This window comes from Anabas testudineus, chromosome 21 (genome assembly GCF_900324465.2).
Source record: "Anabas testudineus chromosome 21, fAnaTes1.2, whole genome shotgun sequence".
Lineage (NCBI taxonomy): Eukaryota > Metazoa > Chordata > Actinopteri > Anabantiformes > Anabantidae > Anabas > Anabas testudineus.
In genome coordinates, this window is record NC_046629.1 from 1,252,812 (window position 1) to 1,277,848 (window position 25,037).

The 25,037-nt window shown below is 36.8% G+C and overlaps 3 protein-coding genes, 1 long non-coding RNA gene and 1 pseudogene across 4 annotated transcripts; all 5 read right to left on the reverse strand.

Moving 5' to 3' along the window:
* Positions 1-4,142: 4,142 nt before the first annotated feature.
* LOC117152812 lies at positions 4,143-7,657 on the reverse strand. The gene is made up of 3 exons (XR_004463360.1): positions 7,528-7,657; positions 4,814-4,878; positions 4,143-4,504 (listed from the first exon to the last, which is right to left on the reverse strand). It is a non-coding gene; the product is annotated as an uncharacterized LOC117152812 (long non-coding RNA).
* A 4,887-nt stretch (positions 7,658-12,544) lies between these two features.
* On the reverse strand, positions 12,545-13,456 carry LOC113173547 (annotated as a pseudogene).
* A 2,620-nt stretch (positions 13,457-16,076) lies between these two features.
* On the reverse strand, positions 16,077-17,012 carry LOC113173271 (olfactory receptor 11A1-like). Its single transcript, XM_026376676.1, has one exon. It carries the CDS (start codon positions 17,010-17,012, stop codon positions 16,077-16,079), a length of 936 nt encoding a protein of 311 aa, XP_026232461.1.
* A 2,663-nt stretch (positions 17,013-19,675) lies between these two features.
* Positions 19,676-20,611, reverse strand: LOC113173272 (olfactory receptor 11A1-like). The gene has a single exon (XM_026376677.1). The coding sequence runs from the start codon at positions 20,609-20,611 to the stop codon at positions 19,676-19,678; it is 936 nt and encodes a 311-aa protein (XP_026232462.1).
* A 2,315-nt stretch (positions 20,612-22,926) lies between these two features.
* On the reverse strand, positions 22,927-23,853 carry LOC113173507 (olfactory receptor 6N2-like). Its single transcript, XM_026376933.1, has one exon. It carries the CDS (start codon positions 23,851-23,853, stop codon positions 22,927-22,929), a length of 927 nt encoding a protein of 308 aa, XP_026232718.1.
* Between the last annotated feature and the right edge of the window lie 1,184 nt (positions 23,854-25,037).

The following is a 25,037-nucleotide window of genomic DNA, read 5'->3' on the forward strand; positions in this document are numbered from 1 at the left end:
CTCAAGTGATAAAACAACAATGACAAATGGGCTAACTTCATCAGTCTTATAAAGGTTTAGTGAAATCTCAATGAAAACTGAGATGCAAAAGTTGACAAATGTCACTATGTGTGGCAGACAGGTCTGTAACGCCTTTCCTCTGAATTCAGATGAACTTCTCCTGCAAACAAGCAGAATACGCAGGTAGGTGTACAGGACAAAGAACATGGAGGTAAAGATCGAAGTCACAGCTAGAAACTGTCCTGTTATGCTGTTCACAGTTGTGTCCACACAGGACAACTGAACCACAGACCAATTAGTGCAATAAATCCTTTGTAATTTATTTCCACACAAAGTTAAACTGATGGACAAATAGAAGAAGTAGATCAAAATACACACAGGGTACAATACAGCAAAACCCAGAAGACACAGCACCTTCCTAAAAGTCATTTTCCTGTGATAGTGTAAAGGCTGACAAATAGCTACTAACCTATCATAGGACATGACAGTGAGAAGAGTCACTTCATGTCCTACATACGTGTGAATAATGTACATCTGAATAAAACAGAACGGACGTGAGATGAAGTGAGTGTCAGACAGTATGTCCATCAGGAACCTGGGGAAGAAGCCGGCTGAGCCGTACAGAGAGTTTAAAGACAGACAGCAGATGAAAATATACATGGGCTGATGCAGAGACTTCTCCACACAGACTGTGAGAACAATGACAAGATTAGCAGAGATTATAGTCATGTAGATCAACAGACAGAGACAGAAGAAAAGATATCTGAGGGAGCCGTAGTCTGAGAACACAGTGAACTCAAAGTAGGAAGGAGTCCCACTGTTGTTGTTCATGTCTGAACTAATGTGCAGAGCTGGAACAAAATATTGAACAAATTAAACAGTGTTTCACTACAATTAATAAATATTTCCATATGTTTTTCAAAGTTAACAGACGTTGACGTCCAGTCTTGACTTGCAGCCAGAAAAGTTCTTTCAGCCCCATGTGAAACAAAATAATGTTCATATCTAGAAACAACAGAGCTGGAGAGATGTGGAGTAAAATTATTAAAGTATTGACCTCAATAAGATAAACCTGAATGTAATAATAATAATAATAATAATAATAATAATAATAATAATAATAATAATAATAATAATAATAATAATAATAATAATAATAATAATAATAATAATAATAATAATAATAATAATAATAATAATCTAATTATAAATGTTCATATGTGACATTCAGCTACCAGCATCAACACGTCACTTTACAACGGTTGACCCTCACTGTTATTCTGTGTTCAGCTGCTGGACATTTATCCTGATCTGCTGTTGCACTGAGAGCGGTCTTAGATGAACACTGAGTCTATAGGGAGATGATGTATGTTCAACCCTTCACAAACTCACTCCATGTTTTCTGTTGTGTTTTTTTCTGCTTGTAGATTTAACAATACATGAGACAACCAGTCTAGTCTACAAGGAAACAGCTTCAAGGCTAATAGGCTTCAGATCTCTTTTGCAGCCTGTACTTGCTGTTGGTTGCTGGAACCTCTAGTGACTTGATATGGGATTGCATACCTATAAAATGTAGTCAGAAGAATTTTTTAGTTGTTTTGTTTTACAACATTGAATTGTGACGACACTGATTAACAGAGAAGGCCTCCTATGCAAGAGAACCGCAACTCAGGAGATTTGGTTGTTTGCAAGACACTGACTGCAAGCATGCAGCCAAATCTCTGAACAAATGGCTGCAAAACAGCATCAGTGTTTTGGAGTGGCTGAATCAGAGCCCTGACTTCAATCCAACTCAGGATTCTGGCTCGATTTCAAAAAGATTGTTTACTGATGATGCAACCAAAAAGACCTCAAGCATTTTTGCCAAAGAAAAACAGGGAAAAATAACGTTTCCAAAGTTGAAAACATCCAAAGAAAAGCAAAGTTATAGGCCCCATGTCACCGTCCTACTGCTGGAGAAAGTAGCTCTTAAACACTGGCAGCTCTGTCTAAGCTCTGTGGAGCAGTATATGCAGGGGAGACGGGAATGACTAAAGATGAAGATCAGCAGGATTTGGCTGGAAGGTGAAAGAATACTCAGAATGATTCAAACCCCATTGCAAAAAGGGGGTGTTGGCATGAAACAAACTTTCAGCTGTTTCTAATGAACAAATAAACACAACTAAAGTTACACATGTTTTTTCCGGCAGCTTCAGTACTTAGTAGAGTACTCAGTACTTAGATTACTCAGTACTTAGTGGAGCCTAATTTGTGGCTCATGTTGTCTGACCTTCAATCATCCTCCTTAAATGAATATGACATCAAACAGTACAGACAAATACATTTAACAGGTTCTAGAAGAAAATGTTGAAATGTGAAAAGCTTCAATATTTGTTATACATTCATCCTAAATTTTCAAATTTAGCAGCAATCCCCACTTTGTTCATCTTCAGAAATTTAATATTCACTCCTCTGATCTGAGGCAAATTCAGGCCATAAATGAGAGGGTTGTTGATGGGATGAATTAAAGATAAAGATAAAACAGCGGTGAGAAGTGGATTTGTCTGATCAGTATTAAATCGAGTTAGTGACAGCTCCAGTACTGCTGCAGTACCAGTGACATTTTTGTGTTTGATTCCTCCATTGAAAAATTGAATAAGAAAACTAATTACTGAAATTACATTTAACTATACCACAGAAATAATTACTGAAATTAACTTTCATTAACTAACCATACTCCCAACTATAGATTTATATTTTCATTTAATACTTAGTAACCAGCCAGTAAAGGTGGCTGGTTAGTGTAGTGGTAACATCACTGCCTCCCATGTGGGAGACTGGGGATCCTTAGGCAAGACCTCCTCACGCTTACCCTGCCTACCATTGTACCCTACTTGCAAGTTGCTTTGGATAAAAATGTCTGCCAAAATGTAAACATGTAACTGGACAATATGAAACCCAGAAGCCAAGAACATATCCCATGAAGAGTTTAGTGTCTAAAACATGCACTGCATTCAGGATCATTGGCCTCTGCTTTGAAAGCAGGAAAGAAAATGATTCGGGACAATAACCCATAATATGTGTAAAATGGTTAAGCTAAAAGTTTGCACTTTGTCACTGTGAACAACATACCTGCACTGGACTTACACACTGTACTGTTTGTGCATAGTGATGAGTATGAAAACCCTTGTGCCTGTTGTACTGACCATATCCAAAAACTCAGCCTTTTTTGCCTTTGTTCAGAGTGATCAGAATGCAGAACAGCTCTGTTGTCAACAGTGTTTAGATTGTGTGTACTGGGGAAGTTTAGATGCAGTTTGCCTCAGTTATCGATTTGTATTTTAATATTTATGCACGACAGGCGTTGCCTCCCTACTCCCAATGATGCCTCCATCCTTCTTAACTGATTGCAGCAAGAAATATATTATTTGATGTTAGCTGCATGTTGTAAAAAATATATAGTTAATTTGGTTTTCTCACTTTCACTTTGATAGTGTCTTATCTGTTAGATCAATGAGATACTGTTATCATTTTATGAAACATAAAATGCATTTGTGCAGTTCTTTGATTGCTTTGCATATTTTAATTCAACAACTAAATAAGTTATATTTTTACTTTTCAAGAGAAATATTATACTGTACTTCATTATACAATATACCAACAAATAATAATACTGCATTTTAACATGTAAAGAAGGACAGTACAGTACTGTAATTAACCTTAGGCTGAAACCTTATGTTGAAATCTACTGTACTCTGTTTTACAGTAGTTTTACTGTGTAGTAAAATACAGCACCTACTGGATAATTGTTGCCAGTAAGTTAGTGTTAATTTGACAAACACTTTTGAAAAACCAGATTGTTTCCCTTAAAATGACGTCAAATCTAAATAGTTCTAGGTTATGATATTAAGGGCTGAATTTTAATGGAATTCATTCATTCATCCAAATTGAGAACAAAACATCAGAGCAGAGGAAAACAAAGCTGAACATGCATATGCTTTTCAACTTGTGCAACATTTTCATCATTGTTGGTTGGTAAATATTATAAATATATATAAATATTATCACTTCCACAGGTTTCCACAAATAATCAACAAATACATTCACATATAACAAATAGCACAGATCACATTATTACTTTTCATAGACATCATCTGCTGAAAATGAATGTGGAAGCAAACAGAAACTTTGAAAAAATACACTAAGCTAGCTAGAGGTTCTATTGTTTATTACAGGTAAACGCTGTGTTCTGGTAACAGGACGTGTTCTGCAGATCTTCAGAAATCTAATAAAAGTGACTCTTCTGATCTGATGCAGACTCAGGCCATAAACTAGAGGATTGCTGATAGGAGGAATGATCAAATACTCAAAGGATAAAACCCCTGTGATAACTGGATTCAAATTTTCAGCCTCAAATCGAGTTAGTGACAGCTCACAGAAAACAGAGAATGAGTAGGTCACAAATGTCACTATGTGTGGCAGACAGGTCTGTAACGCCTTTCCTCTGAATTCAGATGAACTTCTCCTGCAAACAAGCAGAATACGCAGGTAGGTGTACAGTACAATGAACAGGGGGGTGAAGATAGTTGTTATCAACACAAACTGTGTTACTATGTTGTTCAAAGTCGTGTCGACACAGGAGAGTCGAACAACAGGCAAGTTAGAACAGAAAATCCTGTGCAGTTGATTTCCACATAAAGGCAAACGAACAGTGAGATAAAGACCAAAACCACATGCACACGCTGGGTAGAGCACAGCAAAAATCCAAAGTCTGATCACCATACTAAACGTCATCTTAAGGTGATAGTGTAAAGGCTGACAAATAGCTACTAACCTATCATAGGACATGATGCAGAGTAGAGTCACCTCACATGATGCATATGTGTAAATAATGTAAATCTGTAAGAAACAGAACGGACGTGAGATGAAGTGAGTGTCAGACAGTATGTCCATCAGGAACCTGGGGAAGAAGCCGGCTGAGCCGTACAGAGAGTTTAAAGACAGACAGCAGATGAAAATATACATGGGCTGATGCAGAGACTTCTCCACACAGACTGTGAGAACAATGACAAGATTAGCAGAGATTATAGTCATGTAGATCAACAGACAGAGACAGAAGAAAAGATATCTGAGGGAGCCGTAGTCTGAGAACACAGTGAACTCAAAGTAGGAGGGAGTCCCACTGTTGTTGTTCATGTCTGCACAGCAGCAGAAGTAGAAGAAGAAAAGTGAGAGGGATGGAGAAATGTTTAAAGTCTGACCAACATAAAGTGCATGGAACTGAAATATCGCATTCAAAATGTTCTTTTTCAACTTCAGCAGCACACAAAACACAACAAAGTAGAAGTTACAGAAGCTGCACATTCCTGACAGCTGTGCCACATGAACTAAAGGGAGTCTGGCATTTTACATTGATCACAAGCAGTGATTTGAACAGTATTTATCAGTATTAAGGATTAATTAAGAAAATACATACACAAATCATTTCTCACAGCCAACATATTTAAAATCAAATCTTCCCTGTGCAGAAAGGAACTACCAGCTAAGGATTGCAGTGCACTCAAATTCTGCCTGTGAATCTAACACTAAAACAGAAGTTTTGTCTAAACAGTATGAAAGGCTGACATCAATCCCTGCACTAGTTTGTATTCAGCCAGATGTGAGAGACTGCAGCTTTTCACAGTCTAATCCACACTGAGGCTGAGCTGAGCTTTTATTCTGTTCTGCCGTTACACTGAGAGCAGACATGTCCAATGGGAAGTAATGTGTGGGACCATGAGTCCTGTTGAGGGATTTGATTTGTTTGTTGCTTTGGTTCATCACTCAGGTTTCTGAATATATCAAATCTTTAAACATTTCGAGTATTTAGGGATAAAAGACACCAACATGTTTTTCGGGGGTTAAGTTAGCAACAAGGTTAAGAAACAAAAATCTGGCAACTCAAATACATGAGACATTAATGCATAAGGTCAGTGTAACTCTTCTCTGAAGAAACAGGGAACAAATGTACAGGCCTTGTTCTTTGCAAACGTTTCAAATGAGCCAGACACTGCAGTGTATTTTAGTATACTCATGTCCAATGTATTCAGTATGTGTGTTCATGTGATTAGAGGAATAAATAAATAAATGCTGGAGACAACAGAATTTTCATTATGAGCTTTGAATTGAATTAGTGAGAGAGAACAAAAGTCACTATGTGGGGGAGGACGGTCTGTAACACCTAACTTCTGCAAACAAACAGAACACGTAGGTGCACAGGACAAAGAAAAAAATAAAAAGGTTGTTGGTCTACTATGATGTCTAAAGTTGGGTCCATACAAGAAGGCTGATTCACAGAGAACCCTGTGCACTCTGTTCTCAACCCTCATGCAGGCTAGAACACAGCGAAACACAGTCCAAGGTCCAATCACTATCATACTGTAGGTGAGAACAGTCAGCTCATGTGATGCATATGTGCAAATAACATATCTGAAGAAGCCGTACAGAGAGTTTAAAGACAGACAGCAGATGAAAATATACATGGGCTGATGCAGAGACTTCTCCACACAGACTGTGAGAACAATGACAAGATTAGCAGAGATTATAGTCATGTAGATCAACAGACAGAGACAGAAGAAAAGATATCTGAGGGAGCCGTAGTCTGAGAACACAGTGAACTCAGAGTAGGAGGGAGTCCCACTGTTGTTGTTCATGTCTGCACAGCAGCAGAAGTAGAAGAAGAAAAGATATGAGTGGAAGATTGTGTACATTGTGAGGAGTTTTTACTCATTGAGGAGGTTCGAGTCTGTGCAGAACAGCAGCAGTGCCACAACGGACTTTGTATGACAGGTATTTCCACATCCTTGAGTGTGGCACTGAGTCATAGGCTTCCTTTAGTCAATCTGTACTGTTGTACTTGTTTATATGTGTGTCTGTTGTTAAACATCACTTAACTCATGTAGTAGAAAGGCTGGTGAATAGCAACTAATATAGCATAGGCCATGAATAGAGATGAGTAGTTAGCCCACACAATGCACAGATGCTAATGACAAAAGTGAATGAAACAGAATGGAGGTAAGTCAGGAACAGAGACAAACAATAGATGTAGCACAAGCAGAATCAGCCAATGTGCTGTTTTGACCTTAGAGCTAACTCATCAAAGCTTGCATGTGGATAACAGATCAAACTATTTTTTATTTAATTTGACTATATTTTGACTCACATAGTGAACCAATTGTAAAAACAGACATTCTTATAGTGGTATAACACCGTGCTGTTGTAGTGGTTTGACTGTTAGGACCCAAGAACGTGGAGCATCTCACACACCAGTAGAGTTTAGATGTTTAACTGCAGTTTCAGGCAATACATTGGTCTAACAGAGACAGGAGGACACTAGCAACTGGACTGATGAGTAGCTGATAAGTATGATTAGTGGCAGCCAACAGAATTGAAATAGCATCAAGTAAAGGGGCCAAAAAGTAGCAAGTAAATAGCATTAGCAGGTGAAAATGTACTGTAGCAGCACAATCACAGTATCACAGCAAGATAAGTAAGGGGCAAATAACTGACCAGTTACATAGGAGAGCGTGGTCCAGAGCAGGCAGACAAAGGCATGTAGCAGAGAAGGATGAGGTTGAGGGGAAAAGTTGAAACGCATCATCCGGAAAACTGGCACCTCCTGAGCAGAATTCAGTTAACTGTCGCTCAGAGACTGAAATGAGAGCTGGGAGTAGAAATAATGTGACCTAATTATCTGAAGAGTTCCAGCTGGGTATGGGTGTGGCTGCTGGGGAAAAGGAGGGAAAGTGAACAAAGCAGTAGCAGGGGAAGGGATGTGGGCAGCTGAGGGCCAGGTTCTGATGAATGTCACCTCGCTGGGACACTTTGACATGTGGCACTGAGAGGAACTTATCTAATAAGTAATATTATTGCTTGATTTAGAAGAAATAAAGCCTTTAATTGTCATATGTCACAATGAAATTGGTCCCCTGCATTTAACCCATCCCCCTGGAGGGAGCAGTGAGCAGCCACATACAACACCCATGGAGCCAACATGGAGCGTTTTGTTCAAGGACAAACCTGGTGTCTGCGACAGGTTTCAAACCCTGAACCTTCTGCATCTAAGGCCAATGACCTATCCATTGAGCCACCAACGCTGGAAGCACAGTCCACAGAGTTAGTGTTGGTGTGTGTCTTTGGACCTCAAAAGGGGGTCCCCCCTCTGTTCAGGCCCCAATCTGTCCTGAAGGTACAGTTCTTCAGGCTACTAAATGACTGATGCTGCTCCCGGCTTTCTGCCTTCAGGACCATGACAATGAGTGTGAGTGGCAGAGAGGGTCAGACTGGCTCACTTAAAACTTTCAGATAAAATAAAGGTAAATTAAACAGTTTAGTAACGAGAAAAGAGATTTTATCACTGCTATAGTTCAGTCTGCTCGGTTTCATGATCTGTTCTCCGGCAACAGGATTAGGTCTTTTATCTCCACGTTCCTTCTCTGGATCTTCTGTCAGCGCTCAATTTGATCAGTTTATGCTGTACGACTGGCTGCTAACTGTTGTAGTGTAAGACCAGCAAACTGTTTGGATTTTGAGTGGTTTTGAAATGCACAGACAAATCATTTCATCTTATCCTTTGCATCAGAGCAGAAAAGCTTGTGTAATGTTCTGTAAGTCTTTAATTTACAGGGCCAGTAAACATTAGATAAAATCTGTTGAAGATTAAAAATAATTGATTAATGTGAGATATCACAAGGTGCAGGATTTGGTCTTTAAGTTTCTAAGGTCACAATTAATTTTCTATGTTTGGAAGTGAGGTCTTTTTTGTACACTGCTTGAATATGTTGTCAGATAATACTAAAATGCTAAATGAGTTTTGGGGGGTGGGTCCATGTGGGTGCTGAACATGCAGTATTTTTGGATCCCTCTGGACCTGTTTGTAGAGGTGACTGCTCTGCACATCAGCAAACAGACAGGATAAAAGATCAGGCAGCTCCCTCAGGTTGAATTAGATCAGGAGAGATATGAGTCTTCTCTGCAGAGGTTTCCTCTTACTCCCAGTGTGTTGGTTTGGCTGATGTATGTACAGTAGTTCTTCACAGTTGGGATTCTGTCACTTTGTTAGTGGAGGAACTAAACATGTAGGATGTTGAATGGCAGGATTTACCTTTCATTCAGAACATCCAGAGGTCCTGCACATCTTTGTTCTCCATCTTTTGAAAATCTGTTGCACGTTTATACCGTATACTGTAAATTGTATTGGATTTAGAAATTCAACAGTTGTTTTTTCCCATTTCTCCATCACTCTCACTTTTCTTCTTCTACTTCTGCTGCTGTGCAGACATGAACAACAACAGTGGGACGCCCTCCTACTTTGAGTTCACTGTGTTCTCAGACTACGGCTCCCTCAGATATCTTTTCTTCTGTCTCTGTCTGTTGATCTACATGACTATAATCTCTGCTAATCTTGTCATTGTTCTCACAGTCTGTGTGGAGAAGTCTCTGCATCAGCCCATGTATATTTTCATCTGCTGTCTGTCTTTAAACTCTCTGTACGGCTCAGCCGGCTTCTTCCCCAGGTTCCTGATGGACATACTGTCTGACACTCACTTCATCTCACGTCCGTTCTGTTTCTTACAGATTTACATTATTCACACTTACAAAACACATGAAGTGACTCTTCTCACTGTCATGTCCTATGATAGGTTAGTTGCTATTTGTCAGCCTTTACACTATCACAGGAAAATGACTTTTAGGACGGTGCAGTGTCTGTTGGGTTTTGCTGTGCTTTTCCCTTTATGTCTGTTAGGAAACTTTATGTATCAGGCCAGCAATTTAACTTTATGTGGTTTTCAACTGAACAGAATCTTTTGCACCAGCTGGTCTGTAGTTCAACTCTCCTGTGTGGACACAACTGTGGACAGTGTAACAGGCCAGTTAATAGCTGTGACAACTATCTTCATCCCCCTGTTCTTTGTTCTGTACACCTACCTGCGTATTCTGCTTGTTTGCAGGAGAAGTTCATCTGAATTCAGAGGAAAGGCGTTACAGACCTGTCTGCCACACATAGTGACATTTGTGAATTATTGTATCTCAGTGTTCTGTGATGTTTCACTGAGTCGATATAAGTCTGATGATGTTAATCCTTTTGTCATTATTGTTTTATCTCTGGAGTTTCTGATCATTCCTCCCATCACTAACCCTCTAGTTTATGGCCTAAATCTGCCTCAGATCAGAGGAGGGATTATTAGATTAATAAAGATTTGCAACGTGGTTCATTAGACAGAAATAGTGTAATTCAAAGAACCATCAAGCAACAAACACAGAAAATTTAATTAAGCATTTATTCTTGGTGCTTGTATAATATTATCACTTCAACATTTGTACTCACATTGTTTTTGTGCACTTTTGTTTTTAGCAAGTCTGAACATGTGTGCAGAATATAGATACCATCTTAAAATAATTCCCTCTGTAGCACATTATATCACTCTCACAATTGTGTGTTTATTGTTTATCTCACATTTTCTCAGATTATAAAATATATTGGTTATATTTAAATGTTCTTTTGTATATATATTATTATATTATTTTAATATACTGTGTTTTTTTTTTATTATGTTATGTTTTAACCTTTTTCTAAAATGGATTGAATTCATTATTTTCCTCAAAATTCGACAATATCCCATAATGACAACATGAAAGAAGTTTCTTTTTGTTTTTACGGATTTTTCAAAAAAGGGTCACAGTCTTTGCCATGACACTCAGAATTCTGCTCTGGTGAATCCTGTTTTTATTGATCAATTGTTTGGAGTCCACCTGTGGGACATTCACTTGATTGGACATGATTTGAAAGGCATACACCTGTCAATATAAAGTCCTACATCTACAGTGTATGTCAGAGCACAGACCAAGATCATCATCAGGATCATGCTGTGGGGATGTTTTTCAGTGGCAGGAACTGGGAGATTAGTCAGGATCAAGGGAAAGATGAACTCAGCAATATACAGGGACATCCTTGATGAAAACATGTTTCTGAGCGCTCTGGACCTCAGATTGGAGCGACGGTTCATCTTTCAGCAGGACAACTCTAAACACACAGCCAAGATAAAAAAGGAGTGGCTACAGGGCAACTCTGTGATTGTCACAGCCCAGACTTGAACCTGATTGAACATCTCTGGAGAGATCTGAAAAAGCTATACACCGACACTCCCCATCCAACCTGATGGAGTTTGAGAGGTTCTGCAAAGAAGGATGGGAGAAACTGCCAAAAAACAGGTGTCAAGCTTGTTGCTTCATACTTAAAAAGACTTTGGTTCCAAAGGTGGTTTAACAAAGTACATGTGATTTTCTTTTTTCATTTTTCATTTAGAATAAATTTGCAAAGACTTTAAACAAACTTCTTTCATGTTGTCATTATGGGGAATGTTTTGTAGAATTTCGAGGAAAATAATTAATTTAATCAATTTGTGAATAAGGCTGTAACAGAACAAAATGTAGAAAAAGTTAAGTCTGTGAATGATTTCTGAATAAACTGTAAATAACATTATTTGCTGCAAAGAATAGATTATTCTTCATCAAGTGAGCATTTTCCTTTTAGGTTAGTTAATCTGCAACATTAATTACATAATTCCTTTTTTTGTATTGTGTATTGGAATGAAAATGTACAAAATATAGTAAAACAACATAAAACTCTAATGAATGTGGATATTCGTGACATTAAAATATGCTTGGCAGTTCATGGACATTTTGTTGTACTTCTTAGGAACCCTTTTCTTCATCACAGTTTTGTCCAGTTCTGATAGCTGCTTAACTTCCCTCCATGCTACCTTGATCAACTTGCATCCTCCATGGAGGATACTGCTCCGTACAGCCGGCGTTCATCTTATAAATTTTATGTTATATTAGCTGACTGGTTTCAGTAAATGTCATGGTGAGGATCGTTCTAGTGCTGAATTCACATCAGACGTTTATATATGCCACTCTCATGCCATTCTGTCATCAGGTTCACAAGGTAGTCACTTTGAATGTTTTTCAATTCACTAACTTGTTAAGGGGTAATCTGTGATGTACTTCAGACCATCAGTTGTCGTGTACACTCAATAGCTCTGTTCATTAGGCTATTATAGCAACATTATGGAAGAAACACTGAGCTAAGTGAAAATGCATCATTACTTCAAGAGATGAAGGTTGGTCAGTCTGAAAAAAACTTTTCATTTACTGTATGTTTTCAACTTGAACTTGTGAAACATTTATGTGACTCTAATCTGAGGTACCAAAAATCAGCAGTTTCTGAGACTGGTAATTCTAATAAACATATCCCCTGCAGCAAAGTCAGCTTTCGGTCTTCCTGTTCTGGGACAGTCCTGTTAAGAGCTAGATTCATCTCAATGTAAGGGCAGTCGCCCAAACTATCAAAGTGCTTGGGATTTTCCAGATTGACTTACCTTCATTCAAAAAGGTTTCTCCCCTCAACTGCATTTCTGAATCGTTAGGAGTCTTAAACAAACAATGATTTGAGAGATCTGATGAATCAGTCTTTACACTGTTGATTCTGAAGTTAGTCTTTACTAAGGTACCAGTTAATTTTAGCTCAGCAGAACAGTCTCATCAGGTGTTTAGAGATTTCTTTCATTTTCACTCCATAAATAATTGGATTAAAGAGAGGATGATAGAAAATCACTTGTAAAGTCATTATTAAACTTACAGTCTTTGGAAAATGTGATTCTAGTTGAACTAAAATGACATCATAAATACACAAACAAGAAAATATGATCAAAACTATTAAGTGAGGTAAACAGGTCTGTGCAGCTTTTTGTCTGACTTCCCTACAGCTTCGATAGCATATGACAAGTATCCTGGTGTAAGTAAAAAGTATGAACATCAGAGGGAGAAGTGCAACATTAACCATTATGATTATATCACGTATAGTACGATCGATTGATATCACACACTGCAGTTTATAAACTATATTGTTGCAATAGATTCCTTGTAAGACATAACTACAGAGTTTTTCATTGGCACTCAAGACTGTGGCCACACCAAGCTGACAAGCAGGTACAAGCCAAGCTAAAACTAAGAAAGTACTGACAGTTGTTTCACTCATAATAGTTGGATACTGCAGAGGTTTACATATAGACACATATCTGTCATAGGACATAGCTGCCAACAGTAAGAACTCTGAACCACCTAAAGAGTAAAACATATAAAACTGGAAGAAACAAGCTGAATATGATATGATCTATTTTTCACATAAAATATCAACTAAAAGTTTAGGGTAGATATTTGTGCTAAATAGAATGGAGTTCATTAACAAAGCTGCAATGAAAATGTACATCGGCTCATGGAGGATGTTCTGAATCCATATGAGGTACACAATAGTGGAGTTACTGCAGATTATAACAATATATACTATAAATATAACCACAAAATAAAGATATCTGTATTTGTCTACTTCCATGTACCCAGCAAAAGTTAAATATGTTGTATTTAATTTATCATCCATTGAGGTTCTTCTTAGACCTTATAACAGGCTAATATGAGCAACAATTGTAATTTGTGACTGTAATGAAAAAATTAGCAGATAACCGAAAGTCAAATATGTTGATTCATCATCCTTTAAAAATATTAAAAATAAAATAAATATAAATATAAAAGAGGTAGATGATATAATACCACTTTGAGTAGTAACTCTGCAGACTGAATTAACTGGTAACCTGTGTTGGTTAGTTCCATTCACAGAATGCGAAGTGTGTGAGTTTGTGAAAAGTGTTTTATCAGATTTCTTCATCCTCTATGGAACTTATTAAACAGCAGAAACACCTTAATGTAAACAACCTCCATTTCAGGAGGAAATGCTCAATGTTTCAAGAGATCTAAGGTGCACAGGGGACTTTACTACTTTGCTAGGGGCTGCAATAACAGCAACAATGCAGGTCTGATGGTCAAGCATCTTTTTGCAAGGGTGTGTGTGTGTGTGTTGGAGAGGGGGTATTATATGTAATTGAAATCATTTTCCAGGCATGGGGGTGTGATGTTGTGAATTGAGGAGTCATAAGTTGTTCAGGTTGAGAGGAATGAGTGGTCTATTTAGTGATGTTGCTTACTGACACAGTTGGATCAAAGAGTGGTTCAACACAGAGACACTGAAGTCCCTTCTTTCTTAATACTTTATTGATACTTTGCATGAAAATTACATTTTTACAGCAGCCCACTAGAAACAAAAACAGAACAGATGACAAATAGATAAAAATGGCAACAAAATAGCATAAAAAATAGCAAATGTACAATATTAAATGTTCAATGTGTAATTTGTATTGTCCCGCTGGCAGAAAGGACTTACTGCTGTGTTCAGCTCTGCCTTGTGGTGGCATAAGTCTGCGGCTGAAAGTGCACTACTGAAACACATCCAGGTCATGTGGGTCAGTTCCGTTTTCTGGAGCATCCTCCCCTAAACTACCTGCTGAATGTAGTCCAACTCAACCCTGATGGTGGAAGTCGCTGTCTTTATCAGTTCTTTCACTTTGTCTCTCTCTACAGAGCGAGGCCCCTCCCCCTAGCAGAGATCTGCTTTGACCCATCGTGTTGGGTCAAAGTCCAGTTGGAGACAACTTCCACCTCTGTGCCTTGAATGGTGACTGGCGCCTGTGGGGGCCTCCTTCTCCAGAAATCAATCACCATTTCCTTAGTTTTGGAGATGTTAAGCTGGGTGTGATTGAGGTTGCACCATCCACCAATTCACTATCATGACCCTATACTGCTCCTCTGATACAACAGACAACTGTAGAATCATCAGAACATTTCTGAAGAGAGCAAGTGTCTGAGTACTACTGTAAATGCCAGGTGTAGATTGTCAAGGGTCTTCATAATGCGTGAAGTGAGGAGTCAGACAGATTCCTTTTTTGGGTACAGGTACTATGTATGATGTTTTCCACAGTGCAGGGCTCTTTTGAAGGTTCAAGTTCACGTTGAAAGGCGTGTGAGCCTGTTACACAGCTGACTGGAGCAGGTTCTACTATCGTGAGAACAGCTGTTTTTCCCCTACTTAGGTTAATACAGTTCCATACTGCAGGCTGACATACAGAACTCTTACTATAAAAAACATGCTGCTGGGATACATGCTGAACAATTTGGCATTGTCTTAATGAAATAAGCAATGTCTTACCTGACAAAGATGTCATCTAAATAGAAGCATATGTTTCTCTAAAATCTGTACATATCATCCAGAATCAATTGTGTCTTCATAGATATGCTGTGTGCATTATTGCCCCTATTTTTCCAGATTCTCTAATTGCTTTAGTGACATAATGAATTGTAGGTGAAGAAATATCCAAAGTTTTTGCATTCTTCCCTCACTTCTAAATGTTCTTCTCACATGTTAATAGTTAGTTGTAAAATGTTCCTTCAGGTGATTTCCTTTATGTTGAACAACTTTTCCAGTCTTTTGTTGCCCCTGATCTACTTTTTTCAGATGTGTTGCTCTGCATGAATTTGAACAGCATGGTACCATAGCAAAAGAGTCTGGGTGCCAAACGTAACCCTACAGTTAAGTCATGTCACACACTGAAAACATTGGGGAGCCCAAACTGTTTGTAATTTGTTGGCATCAAATTCAATGTTAAAGACTTCAACATTTGATGTGTTGTTCAACCATCACAGTATTCAGCAATCTTTCTGGAATCCATTAATATATTTAATGTCAGAAATATGAAGTTGAGTCTGGCTTCTTTGTAAAGACACTCTCAGCTACACTGCCTAAAACAGCCCAAGCTCTTTAATTAAATAAAAAAAAAGTAAAATACAGTTTGTGAGAGATACATTAGACATCTTTGCCTGGAGAATCAGAACAGAACATTTTTAAAGGACCTAAACAGATGTTGGTCAAAGACATCTAATTTCTGCTATTTATTTTCACGTGTTGACAACAAATTGGTCTGTTCGATGTGGGATCAACCAATTTAGAAAAAACTTAAAGTTTGATGTGGAATTTAACTTTTCCTGAAACTTCCTCATTTAGAAAAAGTTGAATTTACAGTTTTGTCAAATACATACTCATGACATTGGTAGTGAAATAGTGGTATGTAACCCCCCCACCATTACACTGCTGATTCTGAAGTTAGTTGTTACTACGATACCAGTTCATTTGGACTTCGGCACAACAATCTCTTCAAGTGTTTAGAGATTTCTTTCATTTTCACTCCATAAATAATTGGATTAAAGAGAGGATGATACAAAATCACTTGTAAAGTCATTATTAAACTTACAATCTTTGGAAAATGTGATTCTAGTTGAACTATAATGACATCATAAATACACAAACAAGAAAATATGATCAAAACTATTAAGTGAGGTAAACAGGTCTGTGCAGCTTTTTGTCTGACTTCCCTACAGCTTCGATAGCATATGACAAGTATCCTGGTGTAAGTAAAAAGTATGAAGAGAAGGGGGAGAAAGCCAACATTAACCATTATGATTATATCACGTATAGTACGATCGATTGATATCATACACTGCAGTTTATAAACTATATTGTTGCAATAGATTCCTTGTAAAACATGACTGCAGAGTTTTTCATTGGCACTCATGGCAGTGGCTACAGCAACCTGACAAGCAGGTACAAGCCAAGCTAAAACTAAGAAAATACTGACAGTTTGTTTTGTCATGATAGTTGGATACTGCAGAGGTTTACATATAGACACATACCTGTCATAGGCCATGACTGCTAACAGTAAAAACTCGGAACAGACTAAAGAGTAAAATATATAAAACTGAAAAAGACAGGCTGTATATGATATGATCTGTTTTTCAGATAAAAAGTCAACTAAAAGTTTTGGGTAGATATTAGTGCTGAGAAGGAGAGAGTTAATTAACAAAGCTGCAATGAAAATGTACATCGGCTCATGGAGGTTTTCATGAATCCAGATGAGGTACACAATAGTCATATTATTGTAGATTATTAGAATATACATTGTTAATATTATTACAAAATAAACATATCGATATTCCTCAACTTCTACGTGCCCCCCAAAAGTTAAATATGTAACATTTAATTCATCATCCATTGAGGTTTTTCAAATCCTACTAAAAGGGTAGATTAGATAAGAGACAGGGGTGAGTAGTATATAGAACTATGACTTTGAAGACAGCATTAGCAGGTAGTAAAAAGGTAAATATGTTAATTCATAATCCTTTAACATTATTAAAAAATAAAAAAATGTTCATATAAAGGAGGTAGATTATGTAGTGCAGGTAACCTGTGTTGGAAAGTCAGCATTCACAGAGTGAACTGTTGGAGTGTGTGAAAGGTGGTTTATCAAATTGCTTCATCCTCTGTGAAGCTTGTTAAACTCTACATCAAGAATTAGTTCTATGTGACCAATTTCAAACTTTGGAGGTGTAAACATATTTGTTCAGTGGGGGAAGAGAGTAAAAGCTGGACAGGGTATATTGCATCAACAGCATCCCCCTACAGAGTTCATTTATTCTTGGCATTGATGCACAGTGCTGATGCTCTAACTATAGTGGTGACGTATCTGTTTGCATGAGACCAACATTAATTCATAACATCACTTCGCTCCCAAAGGGAAATTTTCAGCACACTGGGAATGTGTTCTGTAGGTCTGGGAGTGTTTTACTGTTACTATAGTGCCTATTTGTAACCACCAGACACAAGATGATTAGACAGTTATTATTAGTTTTTAAAAAAATACTCAATAAGTTATGTTACATTAAGTGTTTGCCTAAAAATCCATTACATAAGGTGGTAAACTAACAGTATCTGAATTACATCAGAGAATATTTAAACAAAGTTGAGCCTTCTCAGTAAGGTGTGATGCAACAATCACTTCATATTCATATAATATGAATTGTTTCCTGTACACACTAATACAGCAAAAACCATTTAAATATTAGATACTTAAGAATATTAGATCATTTAAAAATAATCATAGTTGATTCATAATAAACACAAATTAGCAGATTTTTAAGTAATGACAAATTATTAAGTAACATTTAGTTAGTTTACAATTTCAATATGATGTCTAATTGTCTGTACATCAGACAATTACTTTACTTCGTTGCAAACATAGTGCTTTTTCCTTTTATTGGGCCTTATTGTTTTAATTGTTATTGATTCTAATTATTTTACATTGTACTATTTACAGTTTCTACTGTATGGGTTACTGTGTGTTGACTGATGGGGGAAATGCAATTCTTTCAATTTTAAATTTCATTTATAATGTGTAAAATATGTTATAAGTGAAAATCATGAATACTTCCTATAGCAACTACAGACATGTATACATGGAGCTACTGTATATATCCACCTAACGTTGCCTGTCTTCCAGCTCTTACCTGCACGCTGCACCCTTACACTACTGTACATATCTGACTTTGTATGTTGTCATTCATTGTTTTTTGTGATATTGATCTAAACATTTACAACTGTCGATTTTTATAGGCAACTATTTTTTTCTCCTGCTTGTATGTGACACCAGATAAATGTTTATCAGTCCTTGTTTTAGCTGTGTGTCCTTTTATTTTCTAAATTGTTCTTAGACAGAACATGTACCGCCCTTCCAAATAAAACTCACACACACAACTTCTCCAGGCAGATTACGCACATTCACTGTAGCATCATTTCAATAAGCTTCTACAATGTCACAACATTTATTCAAGAGTTGCATCAATTTTTCTCCAATATCTTGTATTTATAATGGGACAGTCGGACCGCTGTGCAAAGTCTTCTCCAGCACTCTGTAGGGGCCAATCCACGTTTAAAAATGATGAGTCCTGCTCCCTGAACCACTCTTTTACCATTTGAGCCTGATGAATCCTGACATTATTATCTTGGAATATGTCCATTTCATCAGGGAAGAAAAAATACATTGATGTAATAACCTGGTCATTCAGTATATTCAGGTAGTCAGCTGACCTCATTTTTTGAACACATAACGTTGCTGAACCTAGACCTGACCAACTGCAGCAACCCCAGATCATAGCACTGCCCCCACAGGCTTGTACAGTAGGCACTAGTCATGATGGGTGCATCACTTCACCTCCTCTCTTTATACCCTGACGCTCCATCACTCTGGATCAGGGTAAATCTGGACTCATCAGACCACATGACCTTCTTCTATTGGACAGTTCTTAACCCAGTTTTTACATCAATCTCCTTAGATGTTTTCTTTGATTCATATCAATAATTTGATCCTTCTGAAACAGATTAACATCTTGAACTTGTTACCAGCTGAAACATAATCATACATGCAGTAATTATCCAGTGGAGGTTCTTACCATTAGCTTAGTTAAATCAAGGTGGTTACTTATTTTGGATAAGCATATAGCATATAATCATAGTCAGTTACTGTGTATATGTACATACATATTTCAGGGAAACACATTAACAAATAAAGTTGACACAGTCCACGTATTATAATGATGAAGTGAGAGGCTGACAGCAAGAATATGGTTTAATAATTTCTGCCTTTTCAAGTAGTAAGTAAACAGAAATGTGCACATGCCAACAACAACACTCATCATTACTTCTAACATGCTTCTATCTATTTCTAAGTGCAGCACACTGGGTATTCATTACTTATCACATTGCTGAAACAGATGATGTTCTGCATCATAGTGTTTTAGGAACACATCTTTACACATTTCACTGAGGAGAAATCTCTACGTGATGAGCCATGAGTGTACAACAGTAGTGAGTGTTAGTACATTAAACCATTTTCAGTAGACAGAACAACCTCTTGAGCTGTTTATAAATCTCTTTCATCTTTAGTCCATATATAATTGGATTGAAGAGAGGATGATATAAAATGATTTGTAAGGTCATTATTAAATTCACAGTTTTAGAAAAATTTGTGTCTAGTCTGACTAGAAGTACATCATATGCACATAAACAGGAGAAGTTAAGTAGAACCAGCAGGTGAGGTAAACAGGTCTGAGCAGCTTTTGTTCTGACTTCTCTACAACTTCGATAGCATATTATAATTATCCTGGTATATGTCAAAAGTATAAAAAACACAGGTAGAATTATAACATTTACTGAAACAACCAAACCATATACCAATAGTACTCTTGAGCTGCCACAGTGCAGTTTGTACACTGTACTGCTGCAGATGATCCCTTTAAAGTAATAGTTACAGAGTTTAGCATCAGCACTCAGCCCCACTGGCACTGCTGTCTGACAGGCTGGCAGGAGCCAAGCTGCTGTCAGGAAAAATCTAATATTTGTTTGTCTCATGATAGTTGGATACTGCAGAGGTTTACATATAGACACATATCTGTCATAAGCCATGACTGTCAACAGTAAGAACTCTGAACTGGCTAGAGAATAGTATGCAAACCACTGGAAGAGACAACCTGAATATGATATGATCTGTTTCTCAGATAAGAAGTCAATTAATAGTTTTGGGTAGATATTAGTGCTGAAAAGAATAGAGTTCACCAACAAAGCTGCAATAAAAATGTACATCGGCTCATGGAGGTTTCTGTGAATCACTATGAGACACACAATAGTAGAATTAGTGCAGAGTATTAAAATATATGCTGTAAACAAGATAACAAAGTAAAGATACCTGTATTTATCCACTTCCACATGACCATCAAAAATTATATATGTGACATTCACTAAGTTAAGATCCATCATCATCAATACCTGATCTTAAAATTCACTTGTGATGTCCAGCACGTACAGAAGCACAGAACTAAAAGTGATCGGTTTGAGTCTTCGCTGTGTTTTTAATCCCACTGCTTAACCCCACCTCCCAAACTCTGCCCACTCTCTGCACTGATCCGATTCTTCCTACTACACCAAAGTGTAGGAACTCTGACCTGTTACACTTGTTTCCCTGTGCCCCCTGTTAAAAATAAATAAATGAAAACCTGTATAAAGACTATAAACCCCAGCTCATTTAAAATCTTTGTGGGGGACAACCGTGCACTAAATTGTCTCTCACTGAATCCATTTCTCTGGGTTACTTCAGCCCCCACCTATTGCATGAGTATGAGCTCAGTCCCCACTGTATTGATTTACATCTGGTATTATTATTTACATATTTATATACATGTATATTAGCTATATTATGGTATGCCATACAGGACATTACTCAATAAAAATTTAATGAAATCTTGAGTTGAATAAAAACACTGAATATATGGAATGAAATACAATAACATGTAATGAACCTGAAAATATCAAATTAAACACAGGAGCATGAATACAATTTTTATTATTATTATTTAATTACTTTACATGAAATACAACTTTTAATAAATGAAATTAAACAATAATAAAACTTGAGCATTGAATTTCATCTGATGTCATCAATGAATCCTTAATAATTCTTAATTTAGTGGCAACAATCCTGAGAAGTGACAATAATTACCACACTGTCTGATGTTTTTCATCTAATGTTTATATTCACCAGGGAGAACTTGGTCTTGATGTTTATTCAGTTTCTTTAAATAGCTCCAAATGACAACAAGTGTCTTCTCGAGGCACTTTACAAAGTCAACAATATGTAACAACATAAAATTATTCCATACATGGAGATAAAGTATCCAGACAACTGGAACATAGATAAAGTCTGTGAGTTAAATGCCGACTCGTGAATTGCCTAGATACCCTCTTTTAAAAAAGATGAACTACTACGAATTTCTCTGCAGATCTACATGTTACAATGAAATGTAATGTTCCACATCCCAGGCCGATTATTATTTACGTCATCCTACGTCCCTCTCCAGCTTTTGCTGCAGTACCAGCGACACCACGAGCTTGAAGCATACCCAAGCCCAACCCCTGTGAGTGAGAGGAAGAATTTTTTTAGCTTTTGAGGTTGGAAATAGAGGGGGGCAAAATAGTTTTTTGCCTAGAATGGCAGAAATTCATGTGTCAGTTCTGGTTGTATGTTGTGTTTCTGAATGATGGGGGTTGCACACATCTCCTCACCTCCTCTAGACACTGAACCACACTGTGCACTATATCACTCAGTAAAACATCAAGTTCAATAAAACAAAATCAATCACTGGCTAAAAAAAAAGATACATATTCTAAGTGTTTCAGAATCCCTGGACAAGACACTGAACCCTGAACCCTTGGCACCTAAAATGCCACTGCCTGTCCAAAAAACATCTCCCCAGGGGCATTAATAACGTATCACTTATTATATTAACTCATTTTAAAAGCTTGTTTTCACCCACCGATGGTAATTTTAATATTTCATATGAAGCAAAAAGACATTTTAAAAGTGAATATAAAGATACAGTTATATATACATAGAACATAACTTTTCTTACAACATAATTCATAGTTTAGATGTCTTCAGTATTAATGTACAATGTACATGTTCTGAAAAGTGTGATAATAAACAAAAACCACTGAAGGAGAAGGACTGTCTAAACTTTTAACTGAAAGTATATATATGTTTATTTGTTTACTACTATTTTCACTACTGTCAATATGCAATATGCTGTATGAGTGAGTTTCTAAAGTCAGTTTACTGTATTAGAATAAAAGGGATAAAGACATTCAGATAACCTTCCACAAAAACAGAACTGCAATTTTCTCTAACTAACAAAAGTACTTGACATCCCATAGTGTTTATTCGATATTCAACAAAAAACATCTAACAGAACTTTTTGAAACATATTAATAAAACAAATGAAAATGTCCTGTACAAAAATCTGCAATCACTGCAAACTAGCAACTGCTGGTGTTATTAATGAGGTTTCTGTTTAGCTCTAGAATTCCTTGATAATCTTAAGCTTTTATAAAAAATGATGGAATCACCATAAAAAACACAGTTTGACTCAATAAATCTGAAACAAATTACAGAGACATTACTGGTGATAGGGCTGTACTATATTTAAATTAATTAAATAATAGATTATTGACTAACTAAAACAGAATGATCAGTCAACATATTGTTTAATCTAATGTCTGTGTTGTTGTTGTCTGCTGATAGATCACTGTAGTTTGTGTTGAAAGAACAATCGCTTCAGGTGTTTAGAGATTTCTTTCATCTTCAGTCCATATATGATTGGGTTAAAGAGAGGATGATACAGAATCATTTGTAAAGTCATTATTAAACGTACTGTTGTTGGGAAATCTGATTCCAGTTTAACAATAATGACATCATATGTGACCAAACATGAGAAGTTCATTAAAACCAGCAGATGAGGTAAACAGGTCTGTGCAGCTTTTCTCCTGACTGCCCCACATTTTTGGTAGGTGATGAGAAATATCTTAGTGTATGTGAAAAGTATGAAGACCATGGGAAGAAAAACAACATTTACCAAAACAACCACCCCATACACAGAGAGAGATCTTGAACTCATACAGTGAAGTTTGTAGGCTGAATTATTACAAAAGATTCCTTTCAAAACAAAATTACACAGTTTAGTATCTGCACTCAATACAACTGGCACTGCAACCTGACAGGCAGGCACAATCCAAGCTAAACTTAGGACTGAACAGATCGTAGTTTTTCTCATGATAGTTGGATATTGCAGAGGTTTACATATAGACAAATATCTGTCATAGGCCATGGCTGCTAACACTAAGAGTTCTGAACCACTTAAAGAGTAATACAGAAAACACTGAACGAGACAGGCTTGATAAGTTATGATCTGTTTTTCTGATAAAATGTCAATCAAAACCTTTGGGTAGATATTAGCACAGTAAAGAATAGAGTTCATTAACAAAGCTGCAATGAAAATGTACATGGGCTCATGGAGGTTTTGATGAATCCAAATAAGGCCAACGATGGATAAATTACTGCAGATTATTAGTATATATACTGTAAACATGACCACAAAATAAACAAATCTATATCTGTAAACTTCAACATACCCACTAAAAGTTATAAATGTTGCATTTGATTCATCTTCCATTATTAACAGGCACAAACAAAAAGGTTAAAAAAAACTTTTTTTTTCACAGTACATACAATCAGCTAGCTACATTTGTGTGTGTCCTTCAGGTCATAGGGAGTGAAGTGTTCTGCTCTGTGGCTTTTTTATTATGAGATTTCTTCACCCTCTGTGGATCTCATTAAACTCTCCACTAAGAAATACCAACATGTAAACAACTTCAATAAACTCTGGAGGCTTGTCAGCACTACCATTACCTCAAGTCCTGCCTCTGTTGACTCGGGGGATTTTAGTAAACTATAGACCAATATCGAATCTGCCTTTTATCTCTAAAATCCTTTAAAAAGTAGTCAGAAGTAGTACTCAAAGCAATTATGTGACCACCTGTGCAAGAATAGAATAGAATCCAGTCAGGATTTAGGGTACATCATAGTCCTCTTATTCTGCATTTCGACATTATAGATCACAGCATCACTTTACTACAGTTAACGGAACAGCACTAGGCTGGTTAAAATATTATCTATCAGATAGATTCCAGTTTGTACATGTTAATGATGAGTTAGTTACGGAGTTCCACAGGGTTCTGTGCATAGACTGATACTTTTCACTTTATATATATGTGTCTCTCTAGGTAGTAAAATTAGAAAACACAGATGTAGATCTACATTGTTATGCAGATGACACCCAGGTATATTCATCTATTAAACCCAACAAAACTAATCAATTAATCAGACTTCAAGCTGTTTAAAAGACATAAAGGCCTGGATGTTCACTAATTTTCTACTCCAAAATTCAGACAAGACAGAGGTTATTGATTGAAGTCAAGTTAGTACACTGTGAAATAAAACTGGAAGTCAATGACTTGAATATCAATTAAAATCTATATTAAACTGAAAATGGTACAAAAGCAGCATGAGGCAAATGCCTTCCTGTGATTAATCTGTAAATTGTTTTTTGTCAGATATTTTATAGAAAAGTGAAGACAGACATATTTACCCAAGTTATTAACCATTTATTGTATTATCTATCAAATCAATAATAGCGTCGGTGATAAACCCAATTTTGAAATCTATTGTTTCAACCAAAAAGTCATAAACAACACTACTACAGAAAATAGAAAACACTTGTTCATCTTTCTAAACTAACACAACCCAAATGAAAAAATAAAAACTATTGGTAGCACCGTTTGGTTGATTTGCAAAAAA

Excerpts from the sequence above, each read along its gene's own strand:
- LOC113173271 (XM_026376676.1), bottom strand. The coding sequence starts at position 17,012 with ATGGATGATGAATTAAATGTTACATATTTAACTTTTGGGGGGCACGTA.
- LOC113173272 (XM_026376677.1), bottom strand. The coding sequence starts at position 20,611 with ATGATGATGGATCTTAACTTAGTGAATGTCACATATATAATTTTTGAT.
- LOC113173507 (XM_026376933.1), bottom strand. The coding sequence starts at position 23,853 with ATGGAAGATGAATCAAATGCAACATTTATAACTTTTAGTGGGTATGTT.